Source organism: Sturnira hondurensis, unplaced genomic scaffold (assembly GCF_014824575.4).
Source record: "Sturnira hondurensis isolate 20B ecotype Veracruz unplaced genomic scaffold, ASM1482457v3 Scaffold0020237, whole genome shotgun sequence".
Taxonomy (NCBI): Eukaryota; Metazoa; Chordata; class Mammalia; order Chiroptera; family Phyllostomidae; genus Sturnira; species Sturnira hondurensis.
In genome coordinates, this window is record NW_028092868.1 from 8,785,891 (window position 1) to 8,798,806 (window position 12,916).

Consider the following 12,916-nt stretch of genomic DNA (forward strand, 5'->3'; position numbering starts at 1 on the left):
GTGCCAGTTCCTGAGTGGGTGGGCTTGTGTCCGTTCTAGGACCTGTGGGTCTCTAGAGCGAACTCTCCCGTGAGGCTGGGAATTTCTCCTGCTGCCTCAACCTCCCCCACCAACGTGTTTTCAATCAGAGGTTTGAGGCTTTGTCTCCCGGTGCTGGAAACCCTGGGTTTCCTGGTCTGTCTCACTTCCCAGTTGTTCTTCCCAGTTCATCTGCAGGCAAATGTGGGACTGCCTGCTCCGCCAGCCGCCACCTTGCTGTGAGTCCTCTCCACCTGGCTGCCCATCTCTGCCCCTCCTACTGGTCTGGGTGAATGTTTCTTCTTTAACTCCCTGGTTGTTGGACTTCCATACAGTTCAACTTTCTGTCAGTTCTGGTTGGGTTTGGTTTTTAAGTTTGTTGTTATTCTTCTTTTGGTTGTGCGAGGAGGGACAGTGTGTCTACCCACTCCTCCTTCTTGGCCGGAAGTGTCTTTTAATGTTTTGTGACTGGTGATGATGGCACCAGTGACTTGTTACACTTGTGTGGTGATTTTCATTTTAAAGCCTCGGGATGACCCTGCAATGTGCACAGGGCCAGCTTGCAGGTGAGGAAACTGAGCTCTGAGAGGACAAGCAACTTGCCCAGACCATGTGCCCAGTGACAGTGAAGTTGACTTTGAACCACTGACTTCCCTGTCTGAGAATCCTCACTCTGGTACATGTTATGGACCGCTATAATGCTAACTTCAAAGCTATTTTCCCCTCCAAATGTACACTTCGGCTTCACATTTCCATTAAAATAAATTATCTACATATATTTGACCATGTCAGAGGTAAAGACCCATACAAAAGAGACAGGGAAAATAAGCCATTGTAATAGCCTATTTTTCTGTTAGACTTCTATTTTTCCTGGTAGAGCAGTCACGTGGCCTAAAAACAAAGAAATACAATTTCCTACAATCAGTCTGCTCAGGCGTTCTTTCTGTTCTATGGAATGAAACAAACTGTGGCAATTGCCAGAGAGAATTTCAAGATAATGCTCAAGAGGAGATGCTTTGATTTACAAGGGACCTATCAAAATACAAACCTGGTTTCTAACCCAACCACTATCAGCAAAATGATGCTGGGCATGTTATTTACCAATCACCTGTGGACAGACACGGTTCTTTCCATGCAGTGGACATCTTTGGGGACGCATCTTTGTGTACCTGATTGTTGACTTCAGATAAATTGCTACGAGTAGAATTATGGGGGTGAAGAGCAGGCACCCTTTGTCAGCCATGGGTGCAGCCAGCCACAGCCTCCTCCACCAGAGGGCAAGACCGCATGGCTGGGTCATCATCTGTTCTGAGGGACCACACATCAGTCGTTACTGATAAACAAGGCACTATTTTGGAGAAATTAGATTTGCCATTGGTGATGAGGTTTTCTATTCGTTTGGTTCTGTTTTTAGTAGGCTAGATATACAGTAGGTGAGCTATTCCGTGCTATCAACAATGGCATGTCTCCCTGGCATTCACGTAAGCTTTTCTAAGCAGGAAAGAAAGGGCTGGAATGAAAACCCGCCACTGTACTCAGTATGAGTGGTTATGGCTAATGTATCACTTCTAATTAGAGAGAGTGCTAACTAGTTCAAGTATTAACTGCTTTCAGTGACATTTTCTACTGTGTCAAAACCTGGGCATGCCTGGGAGTGTACTGTCACATCAACATCGTCGGTCCCGGGGGCCACAGCAGAGTAAAGACTGAGTCCCTGATGTATGTGACTCTGGTGTCCTTCTCAGCCAGGAAGGCCCAGTTGTGTTTATAGGTGATCCTCCTGGCATGTATTTAAAGGCAAAGCTGGGAGAAAATACTGACATAGTCAGGGCAGACTCAGAGAACAAAGTAATTGTCCTATTTTTCCAACAACCGTATTCTTTTAAAAATTGTTTAATTTATTTAAATTGTTTTAATAAGAAAATCGTGTAGCTATACCTGGACATCCGGGGCTGCCAGGCTCACCCTTTGGACCAGGTGGCCCGAACTGACTTGCAGGATCTCCTTTGTTTCCTGTGAGTGAAAAAGCACACAACATTATTTAAGAGGACTTAATTTTGTCTCAGAAGGGACCCAACAATTTTCATAAGTTTGTCTTCATAATCTGTCTTCCTAGTCTATCTTCAAATATTCCAGGAGAGGTTCTTATTAAATGCTCTAATTTCCTGCATAAAAACAAATGGAAATATAGATGCAAGATATGTGTAAATACGCACAATTTCATAAGTGGTAACAGTCATAGGAAACTACATCCTAATAAGTTTAGATTTTAAATTCCCTGAAATAGTTCCAAATGTGGGCATCTATTTAAGAAATTCCCTGGCGTGGCATAACTGTGTTCTTATCTTGTGTTTTCGACCCCCACAAAAGTTGTCCCTGCTTCAGCTGTTGCAGTCACACTGCAAGCCTTCTGCGAGGAAGCTCAACTTAGTGTTCTTGTAAAAACAAAGTCATGAACAGAGTCACACTTTACTGACAATTTCTTAAGAGGTGGCACATTCAAAGGCCATTGCAGGCAATGACCCCTACCAGGATGTAAGGACTTACATCATAGTGGGAGCCATTGTAAATGGAGGGCTCAGGATGGGGTGGTGGGGAGGGGTTGAAGAGACAAAGAGAGCTAATCGGGCATGTTTGCAAACCCTGCCCACCAACCTGGCTTTTCTAAAGAGTCCCACCCACAGCTGGTACAAGCTTCCATCTGACCCTCCTTTGAGGAGTAGGAATCTGCCAACCCCCAGTCAGCCAGTCTTCCCTTGAGACGTTGTAATAAAAAGTGAGAATTTGAGGCCATTGGCTATTGAAGCAGAAAGAAAAAAAAAGCAGAGAATCATAATGCCCTGATGTGGAGCACGTTAGAACGCAATCCAAACGTATCCAGAAGGTCCTGAAGGGTCACTGACAGAGTGGTGAAACCAGTTGGCAGGTGAGGAAACAACAGGCTGTGGACAAAGGCAGAAGGTCGCACCGGAGACCCATGGGCTGTGTCAGGCTGCACTGGCCGTATGGCCCGGCAGAACCGGGTCTCCTCTCTGGGGGTCCACGGGGTGTCTCTCACTCTAAGTTTCCTGAGTGCATTTCAGTTCCTTGAAAATGCTGCCTAACGCAAGTGGGAAGGAAACAAGAAGTACATTTGTACTTTGAGAGAGGCAAAGGGACTGGAGTAAATTTATAGGGAGTAGAAGAGAAGTGAGTTCTGAAAATCCTGACGTTATAAGATGTCAAAAGCCAAATATGAAAATATCCCTCTCTGTAACAATTTCCAAAGAAGAGATCTCTATTATTCTCTCTGGATAAATGTGTGCACGGTTTATTTTTCTTACGTACTTTCTTACAATGCACTTATTATTGATATAGTTTCTGTCAAAGAGGAAAGCATGTATCATTGGAAATACGGGAGAGGGTTTTTAGGTGGTTCACTAATTAGCATTTTACATTTTAAAGTCTTTTTTTAAACCATATTGAAATATAGCTGCATGTCAAACCTGTGAACTCACAGAGGAGGGTTGAAGAGGTAAGTCCTTTTTAAAGCAGACTTAAAAGTATTAAACCAACCCTGGCTGGTGTGGCTCAGTGGATTGAGCACTGGCTTATGAACCGAAAAGTCAGCAGTTCAATGCCCAGCCAGGGCACAACCAGCCTGGGTTGCGGGGCCGGTTCCCAGCTGCGGATGTGGGAGAAGCAATGATTGATGTATGTTTTGCACACTGATGTTTTTCTCTTTCTCTTTCTCCCTCCCTTCCTCTCACTCTAAAGATAAATAAAATCTTAAAAAATATACTAAACCAAAGGTATCTATAAAATATTAACTTAATTCTATAGAAAAATAGTAAAAGTATTCAAGTTTTCATGCAAACATTGCAATTTAAGACAGCCCAATTTCTGTTTATTTGCTTATTTATGAGGATAAAGGGTTAACAAAATCTCTAAGAACATTTTTAACACTGGGTCAACTTTCTATTTCTGTTTTCCAGAAACATAATAAAAGTAGAAGGTAGGTTGTATTACAGGCACAAAGTAAACTAAGGCCTGCAGCCTGTTTGTAAATAAAGTTTCATTGGCACTTAGCCACGCCCCTTTGTGTATTAACTATAGCTGCTTTTATGCACAATTGAGCAGCCGTGACAAAGACCACAAACTAAAAGTATTTATAATTTGGTCCCTCAAAAAAAAGTATTCGCTGACCCTGACTTGGAGTAAAAAGTAACCTAACTGTACACTGCATGTGGCCCAGCAAGTCCTCAGATAACTGTCAACACCCGGTGGGAAGTCCTGGCTTTGGCCTTTGTGGGCTGTGACTCTTGTACCTGGGACCTTAAAAACTGTACCTGTGGGGTCCTTAGAAGAAATTCTGGCCCCGGTGGGGCCTGAGGCTTCTCAGCCAAGGTGAACTGAGCCCCACCCCCCGCCCCGCCCCGGGTGGGTTGGAACTCCTTGCACCTGAGCTGAGGGAGCCGCAGTCACTCCAAGCACAGCAGCAAGGACTCCCCTAGGGGGACAACCTGGGGTGCCCTACAGTCTTGCTGTTGTCTGCCTGGTCCTCTTGGACCTGAGTGACAGGTGTGGATGACTTGGGTCTGACTGTTTGTCCAGAAGAGCCTAAAAAGAAGCCCTGCGTGTTGCAGTTTGCTTGATTTTGCATTGTTTTTCATGCAAAGGGCGCCTGCTCACAATGTCACACACACCCAGGACTAGGAGACTCATGGCTGGCTGCTGTGTTTCCACACCATACCTTTGGGTCCTCTCATTCCATCAATTCCGGAAGGTCCAGGGGGCCCTGGAAAACCCGGCTCACCCTGAGAATTTAATGAAACAGAAGGAGAGCTGTAACTGGGTTTCACATTTCACCAATGGCATAGGCATAACATGATCCGGACATAGTTTGCCATAACCCATTTGGTGTTTATAACTTACAGCGGAAAAGAAATTTGGAAATGCATTACAAGCAAGCTACTACACATGTGTAGTGTTTGAAAATGGATGGAACTTCAGAACTGGGGGCATCTGTACCGACAGGGAACATCCAATTCTCTGTACTTGATTGCAAAATAGTAACTGCATCACGTAACCTGAATTTTAAGTTTTAAATAAACAAGGTGATAATAAATAAAGTATTAGAAATCACATCATGCCAAAAACTTTAAAAGTCTATTTTTTCCAAGAAATGGGTGGCAAATTATATTATACATTTTCTACAAGTTGTGATACAGGCAACTACCCTTATCGTACCTCCTGGCTTTCCAGGGGCTGTTTTACTCCTAATTGGAAGGACCAGGTCTTTGTATTTACAGCAAAATCTTTGATGTCTGCAATTGGATAAGAAGGCTTAGAAATAAGAATTTGGGTCATTTTTCAAATGACTCTTTTAGTCCATCAGCAATCATGAGGCAAGTCTCATGGAGCTGTTTTAACTAAGCTTGGGGTAGTACGTGGAGTGAACAACATGGTCACCTATGTCATAGGAACCAGGCACTGGTCAGAAATGACAGTCACATTATGGCCTTCTGGAAGTCTCCATCTTTCCCTCAGCCAGTCCTTTCATTCTAAAAGCCAGGGAAAGGGCAATGATGCCCACTGGCAAATTATGACACCCCATCCGCATTCTGAGAGTGCATGGTTTTTTATTTCTCCTCTCCCAAAATAACAGCCACTTACCTGATCGCCTGGAAATCCAGGAAAGCCAATGATCCCTCTCGGCCCAGGGAAGCCTGGAGGGCCTGGGGGTCCAGGAAGCCCTGGCCACCCATTTTCACCAGGCTCTCCTCTGTGAAATCCAGGTGGTCCGGGTCTTCCTGGGTCTCCTTTTCTCCCCGGCATCCCAGGATAGCCTTTATCACCTGGTGGGGTTGAACGTGTTACAAACCAATTGGAGGAATTCTTGGACCAGGCTGAGGAGCTCGAAACCATTCTTGGATGGTCTGGGCTCCAGGGACCTGACTGTGAAAGAGGCTGCCCGTGAACAGCCCGGGGTATCCTTGGAAGGAGCCAGCAGGCAGCATCATTCACATCACCATTCTCAATTTACAAATGGAGGACTTACCCAGGGAACTTCAAACGTTTGACCCCTAACAACTAGTGAAGGACAGAGCCAGGACAAGAACTCAGGTCTCAGGAGAATAAGTCTGAACTTGGCAGAGAGGCCAGCAGAGTGGAGGTCAGATCCTTGCCGTGTGCTGTGTCTGAGGCAGCAGCACAGGCCAAGCAAGGGAGAGCTTGTCAGAAAGGCAGGTCCAGCCCTGCCTTGCCGATTCAGAATGTGCCCAGCGAAAATGACTCGGAAAATCTTTGTGCTCTTCATTTTAATACCAGCCACCCAAAACAGGGTACTTTAACCCTGCAGTAGTATTTTGTATATTTCTCAGGATCGATCCTACTTTGGAATACCCAAATCTATAAATACACGTGAACTTCAGCTAAGTTCTGGCATGGAAAAGCAAAAAAAAAAAAAAAAAAAGAAAGACAGAGAAAAGAAACAACAACCAAAAAAACCACCATAAGTCCACTGGCATATAGTTATGTCTAAAAAAGGACCTGTCTTAGTCTCGGTGCTACTGGGAAAGTTGCCTACTCCACATGCTTGTTTGAATGATCTGTGAAGAAGTTNTTGTATATTTCTCAGGATCGATCCTACTTTGGAATACCCAAATCTATAAATACACGTGAACTTCAGCTAAGTTCTGGCATGAAAAAGCAAAAAAAAAAAAAAAAAGAAAGAAAGACAGAGAAAAGAAATAACCACCAAAAAAACCACCATAAGTCCACTGGCATATAGTTATGTCTAAAAAAGGACCTGTCTTAGTCTCAGTGTTACTGGGAAAGTTGCCTACTCCACATGCTCGTTTGAATGATCTGTGAAGAAGTTAATGTACTTGATATGGTTAAAAAAAATAAAGTGTTTACCTCCTTCTCCCGGGGGTCCATCATCCCCAGGAGGTCCAGTTTCCCCGGAGTTCCCCTTTTTGGAAATTACAGCCATTTCTCCTTCATCTCCCGGGGATCCTGTGTCTCCTTTAGACAGTAATTATTCAAGAGCAAAACAAACAAGCGACACACACGTGAGCCTCCCATTGCCCCTTCATGCGCAGTTTGCAGGCCCCCATTTAGTCTGCTCAACCGCATGTATGCGGATGGACTGCATGGAAGTAGCCCTGCTGGTTGACCTCCTGAGGGAAGGGCCATGCCTTGGACACACCTCTCCCACCTGGTCGAACAGGGTCTGGTGGACAGTGAATGCTCAGGGGACCTTTGCTGGCCTCCGTCTTCAGTGAAAAAGGACAGGCTTGAGAAGCTCCAGGTCTAAACTACGTCTCAACACCCTGTAAAACCTGAACCGCCCATCCCGTGCTTTCCAGCTCACCATCTTCCCCTTCCCAGTCACCCTCTATTAGTGTCCTTCCATTAAAGGAACCGACACTTGTCTCAACACAAAGGGGCTTCACACAAAGAACTCCAAAAAGTAGGAAGGGGGAATGATATAGCTGCCCGATTTTCTTAATAAACACTGTCTGGTTGTAGAGCGTGTTGGGGTGGGCTCCTACCAGCCTGGTGAGAGCCAATTATTAACAACTCAAGGCTTCAAATCAGCCATTCTGGAAGTCTCTACACCATGAGGAAAATACACCTCGGTGGGACTAGTCATGCCACGGGGGCAGTCTCCGTGCCACGGCTCTCAGCAATCACTACCGGGGAATTCATTTTAAACTTTATTTTGGAGAGCCAGGTCATCAACACATCACTGGCATTCACCTCACTTTTTACTTCTTTGATGGGATCATTGTTTAGTAGCATAATGTCACTAGCACAACAAACATCACTTGTCACAGTCTTTAGCTAGCAAACTGATGCTTTGATTCCTTGATTCTGCGTAAATAATGTATAGGCTAGTAAAACGAAATAATAGCAGAATCAACCACCTGAGAAGTAAGAGTAGTTTGAATTAACCAGGAGGCTATTTCCCCAAAGGGTTTTAAGGGCTTTACCTTGTTTCTAAAATTGACAACTATTTATTCTCAACACTGGAAACGAAATGCTACCTTCACTCACTATAGACTCACTGTTAAGAGGTAAAAGTTAATATTTAAATGAGATGAGAATATTTAAACAAGTAATCTCAAAACTTTCATGTTTCATGTTTCAAGTAATCTCAAATATTTCATGTTTTTAATAAAAACTCTTTTTTCATTTTTCAATTACAGTTGACGTTCAATTTTTCAGTTGAAAACCCTTACTCTAAATTAAGCTGGTGGGGAGACTGAACTCAGAGCCCAGATGAAAGTGAACTCATTCCATTTCAGAGGCCGGCCAGCCACAGCCCGACGGCCGAATCCTGCCTGCGGCCAGTTTCGGTACGATTCATGAGCCATGATGGGTTTGCACACTTTTACATCATTGGGAGAAAAACTCAAAACTAGAATAGTATGTTCTGACATGTGAAAATTAGGTCAAGTTCAAATTTCCGTCTCCATAAGTAGAATATTCTACACGTTGTCTCTGGTGGCTTTTACGCTACAATGGCCTAGTCGAATAGTTGCAACAGAGACCACACTTCATGCAAAGCCTAAAATAGTTATATCTAGCTCCTTAAAAATTAAAAATTATGATTTTTCATAAAAGAATTGAAACAGAATTTGGGAGCCAAGAGCCCTGACTACACCGCCTTCCTAAAAGGTGAGAATGTTTTCTGAAACCCAATAGCTATAAATCAGAGCGCTTATCAATTTTCTTCTGTGAAGAGAGCAATTCATTTACCATAGTGCTGTGTAATAAGATTGAGAGGTCAGGAAAATGGACTTGGTTTAAAATTCTAAAACCAACACCACAGAACCAAAAGGCGGAGGAGGAATCGAAGCTGCAGGATGGTCCCATTTTGTGTTCCCAAGACCATATTTACGGGGTTCTGAGCAAACACCGAGAGCAAACCTGTGCTGCATCGCCGTGCCGTTAACTGCGTTTACCTTTGGCACCTCTCACTCCCTGGTCTCCCCCGAAGCCAGGCCAGCCCTTCTCTCCGATGTCCCCCTTTCTGCCACGGTGTCCCTCAGGGCCAGGCTTTCCTCTCTCTCCAGGAAAACCTGGCAAGCCAGGCAGCCCCTGGGGGCCTGGAGAAGAGAAAGCATGCATTTTTAGGGAGAGGTTTTGAAGGGTAGCACGGTCCTAGGTCTGTGCCCCTGCTGTTCCCCTGAGGTGTGCACCCCCGCCTGACTCCGAGTTTGTAGTGAGGGTGAGCGGCCACGATGAGTCCCATGCTGTGGAAGAGCTGGGTTCCCCCACCCCACAGGTCCTGATCCCACAGTGGTTGCAGAGACCTGGGTGTGAGGGAGGGGGCTGGAGAGAGAAGGGGGCATCCAGAACAGACGCGCATCAGCCCCCACCCTGCAATTTACAGGTTCTACCCAGTTCATTGAACACAAGTGTTTGGGGGCTCTGTGGCCCTAACACCCCACCTACCAAAACATTCTGCCACTGGAAATATTAGTACAGAAGATAAGAAAAGGGGAGATACCATCAAGGGAAGCACAGAGTCAAGCTCATAGAACAGAACATTCTGTAGTGTGGTCATACCTAACAGGCTTCACTTGGCCGTGAATTGTAAGTTTATAAAATGAGGAAGATAATTGAAAAGTGCTACCCACCCCTGGGGCCTGGATGGCCAGGTAGTCCATCATCCCCAAAGGGGCCTGGGATTCCTGGGGGTCCTGGGGGTCCTTCTACCCCTGGCCTTCCTGGGACTCCTGGGAGGCCCTTCATTCCAGCTGGTCCAGGAGGCCCCGCCTCCCCTCGCTGTCCTTTCCAGCCCGGGGCACCTGAGGCAAAGCACAGTGACAACCACGCAGGGAGACTGAAACGCGGCCTCACACACAGGCAGGGAAACAGGCACGTTAAATGGCGCATCTGGGGCCCAGGAAACAAATGTGCAACAGTGTTTATCGGCCAAAAGACCAGCTGCTCTCCATCATTCTGTAGATGCACTTTTTCTGGCTGCTATAAAATGAAGGGCAGAAATACTTCCCAATAAGGATGCCTGAACAGTATGAAGAGTTTTTATGGGAAATGGATAGGGGTGAGATCCAAAATGTTATTTGTGTTTACTCCCTGGAGGTGTGGAGGGGTGGGGACAGAAACTGAAGAGGAAAACTTTCCCGACCCTTCCAGACACCATGGCCAAGTGAGTTTGGGTCAGCATGTTAACTGTGATGGGAGAATTGTAGAAATCAGGGCTCCATCATCTAATGTTCTTGGTGCTGGAAACAAAGTGATAGGGGCAGGTTTCGTCCCACTCTCGCGTTGACCCTACGAGACGGCATGTTCCTACGTTTGGGTCGACGCAACACGCTTTACGTAACAGGTGGCAACCGGGATGCCGAGATGAAGATCATTACAGAGCCCCTTAGAACCTTGTGTTGAGAGATGCTCTTTCATGAGTTCCTACAGGTCTCGATGGGTGCACCAAGGATACAAGGTTTTGACTGCTCTTTACCTGGGCTGTTATTTCTCAAGGTCATGTTTGCTGAGAGCAGCCTTGACAGATGACATAGCACCTCCCCCAGCACAGAAGCAGGTTGTCTCCTAGGCTACTGAAAGCCGGTGGCTCTCCTGTCAGGCACTGCAACCAGCTGTGTGTGCAGCATCTGTCTAGCCCCTCTTATGTTGCCCCCAAGAGACTTGGGTGGCTCGGGGAAATGACATAAACCAACAAGAAGCTCATGCTACTTTCTGTGTGGTGAATCATGTTCTTTGTTTCTGACCCTACAGTCTCGTTTCTTCCAGCATCCGTGAAACAGCAACAAGCGAGCCTACTCCTGCGTGGGTCAGCTAAAGCCCCAGACCCTTCACAGCTCTTGCCACCTGCTGACACTTACCTGGACTGCCTGGAGCCCCAGGGAGACCTGGTGGCCCTGGTCTCCCGGGAGCACCTCTTTCACAGGAATGGCCGGGTGGACCTGGGATACCTGGAAACCCGGCACCTCCCTCTCTGCCTTTAGGGCCTTTGACACCTGGGATTCCGGGCATGCCAGCTGGCCCTGAAATGATACAATTCACCCGTGACGCTCATGGCACAAAAACAATACAGTTGATGAACCGTAAGTGCAGGCATACCAACACAGGGAGTCAACGTTTTCATCTGGCTCAGCTCAAACGGGTTAGTTCTGTGAATGGGAAACTGCACATTGCTCAGTGAGTTGCCTGATAGGGTTAGGTAGACAATAAAGAAGTTGTTTATGCAAATTGAAAAGCTGCGCAGTTCTTCCTGGTTTTAATTAACCTCTAACAGTGCATCAGGCTTTACACAAAATCTCCTCACCACTTACAAACCCAACTGGTGCTGTACTGATTTCCATTTCTATTTATTGAAAAGTTGGTGTCCTGATCTTCAGAAAGAAAAATACCCCCCCATAAGTCCCCATCCTAACCAAAAAGATCTATTTTATTTTTCCATGTTTTCTTTATACTTTTGGTTCATATGTATATGTTTTTTAAAATATTTTATTTATTTATTTTTAGAGAGAGGGGAAGGGAAGGAGAAAGTGGGAGGGAAACATCAATGTGTGGTTGCCTCTCTCGTATCCCCTACTGAGGACCTGGCCTGCAACCCAGGCATGTGCCCTGACTGGGAATTGAACCAGCGACCCTTTGCTTCACAGGCCCATGCTCAATCCACTGAGCTACACCGGCCAGGGCCATATGTATACATTTTTAAAGTAGTAATCACAATGCAATTGAATTGTTAGATTATTTCACATTTCATATTAATCTGCAAGTGTTTTCCATTTTGTTGTGAACTTTACACATATGATTTTAACTGCTAATGCTAATCGCTGAATAGTGTTTCTTAGAGTGTGTAGGCCTGTGTGTTACTTAACTCTCTTTATTAGAAATAACACTATAGTTGATTTGAGAAACTCAGATTTGAACTGTACAGGTTAACTTATATGCAGGTTTCTGTCAATAAACACTGTAAATGTATTTTCTCTTCCTTATGGTTTTCTTACTAGCATTTTCTTTTTTCCAGCTTACATTTATTGTTAGAACACATTTTGTATGACACCTAACATACAAAATATGTGATAATTGACTGTTTATGTCATCTGTAAGGCTTACAGTCAAGAGTAGGTTAGTAGTATTCGAGTTTAGGAGAGTCAAAGGTTACATGCGGAGTTTTGACTGCACAGGTGTGGGCATGGGGCTCGCTGCCTCTGACCCCAGCATTGTTCAAGGATCAGCTGTGAAAGTGTATTTTTATAACCTTCGTCTTCTGTCCAACACCGACTGCCCTGAGATACATTTTCACAAGTCCGATAGCGAGATTATCAGGCCAAAATTATTTTCATTGACTCACATAATGTGTCGTTACTTCCCAATTTATTGGATTTTTTTGTATACAAATATTTCAACTTAAAGACTACCCAGGTAAGCTCCCTGAGAACAGGGAATGTGGCTAACTCCCCTACCTTCCCGTTTGCCCGATTGTACTAACGTGAGGACCTAGTAAACACTGGCCCATCCACTGTTAGGAAAGCACGGAGCAGGGCTTGTCCAAGTCTGGTCTGGGATCCACTCTTGGTCACTAACACCCTAGGGCTAAAGTTTTTACTGGACTATTGGGCCTCACCCAATTCGGACAGAGTGAAGCAGAATCCTGAGTCTGGAGCCCAGAGATGATGCTGCTGATGACCTCGTCCCACCCCAACCCAGGATTCCATTTAAGTTCATTTAAATCTGAAAACGTCTGCTGGGGTTCCTGAAGAATCCTTAGAGATTTCAGAAAAGGATGTGAATCCCTGACCGGGCCATCTTCCCATCCTGAGTTTCTTCCCCGCTGCCCTGCCTGCGACCCCTGCTGCCCTGCCTATGACCCCCAATGGAACGGAAGTCCTGTCACCCTGTCACCTGTCCAAAT

General features: G+C 45.4%; 1 protein-coding gene across 5 annotated transcripts in view; it reads right to left on the bottom strand.

The window, feature by feature from the left end:
* Positions 1-12,916, bottom strand: part of COL4A4 (collagen type IV alpha 4 chain) — a 106,394-nt gene that overhangs the window by 28,177 nt on the left and 65,301 nt on the right. For all 5 annotated transcript variants that reach the window (XM_037029271.1, XM_037029272.1, XM_037029270.1 and 2 more), the window contains exons 29-35: positions 10,878-11,039; positions 9,651-9,821; positions 8,973-9,116; positions 6,919-7,026; positions 5,674-5,855; positions 4,751-4,814; positions 1,957-2,031 (exon numbers count right to left, since the gene is read on the bottom strand). In XM_037029271.1, the coding sequence (XP_036885166.1) occupies positions 1,957-2,031; positions 4,751-4,814; positions 5,674-5,855; positions 6,919-7,026; positions 8,973-9,116; positions 9,651-9,821; positions 10,878-11,039 (906 nt within the window). The remainder of the gene's footprint in view (positions 1-1,956; positions 2,032-4,750; positions 4,815-5,673; positions 5,856-6,918; positions 7,027-8,972; positions 9,117-9,650; positions 9,822-10,877; positions 11,040-12,916) is intronic.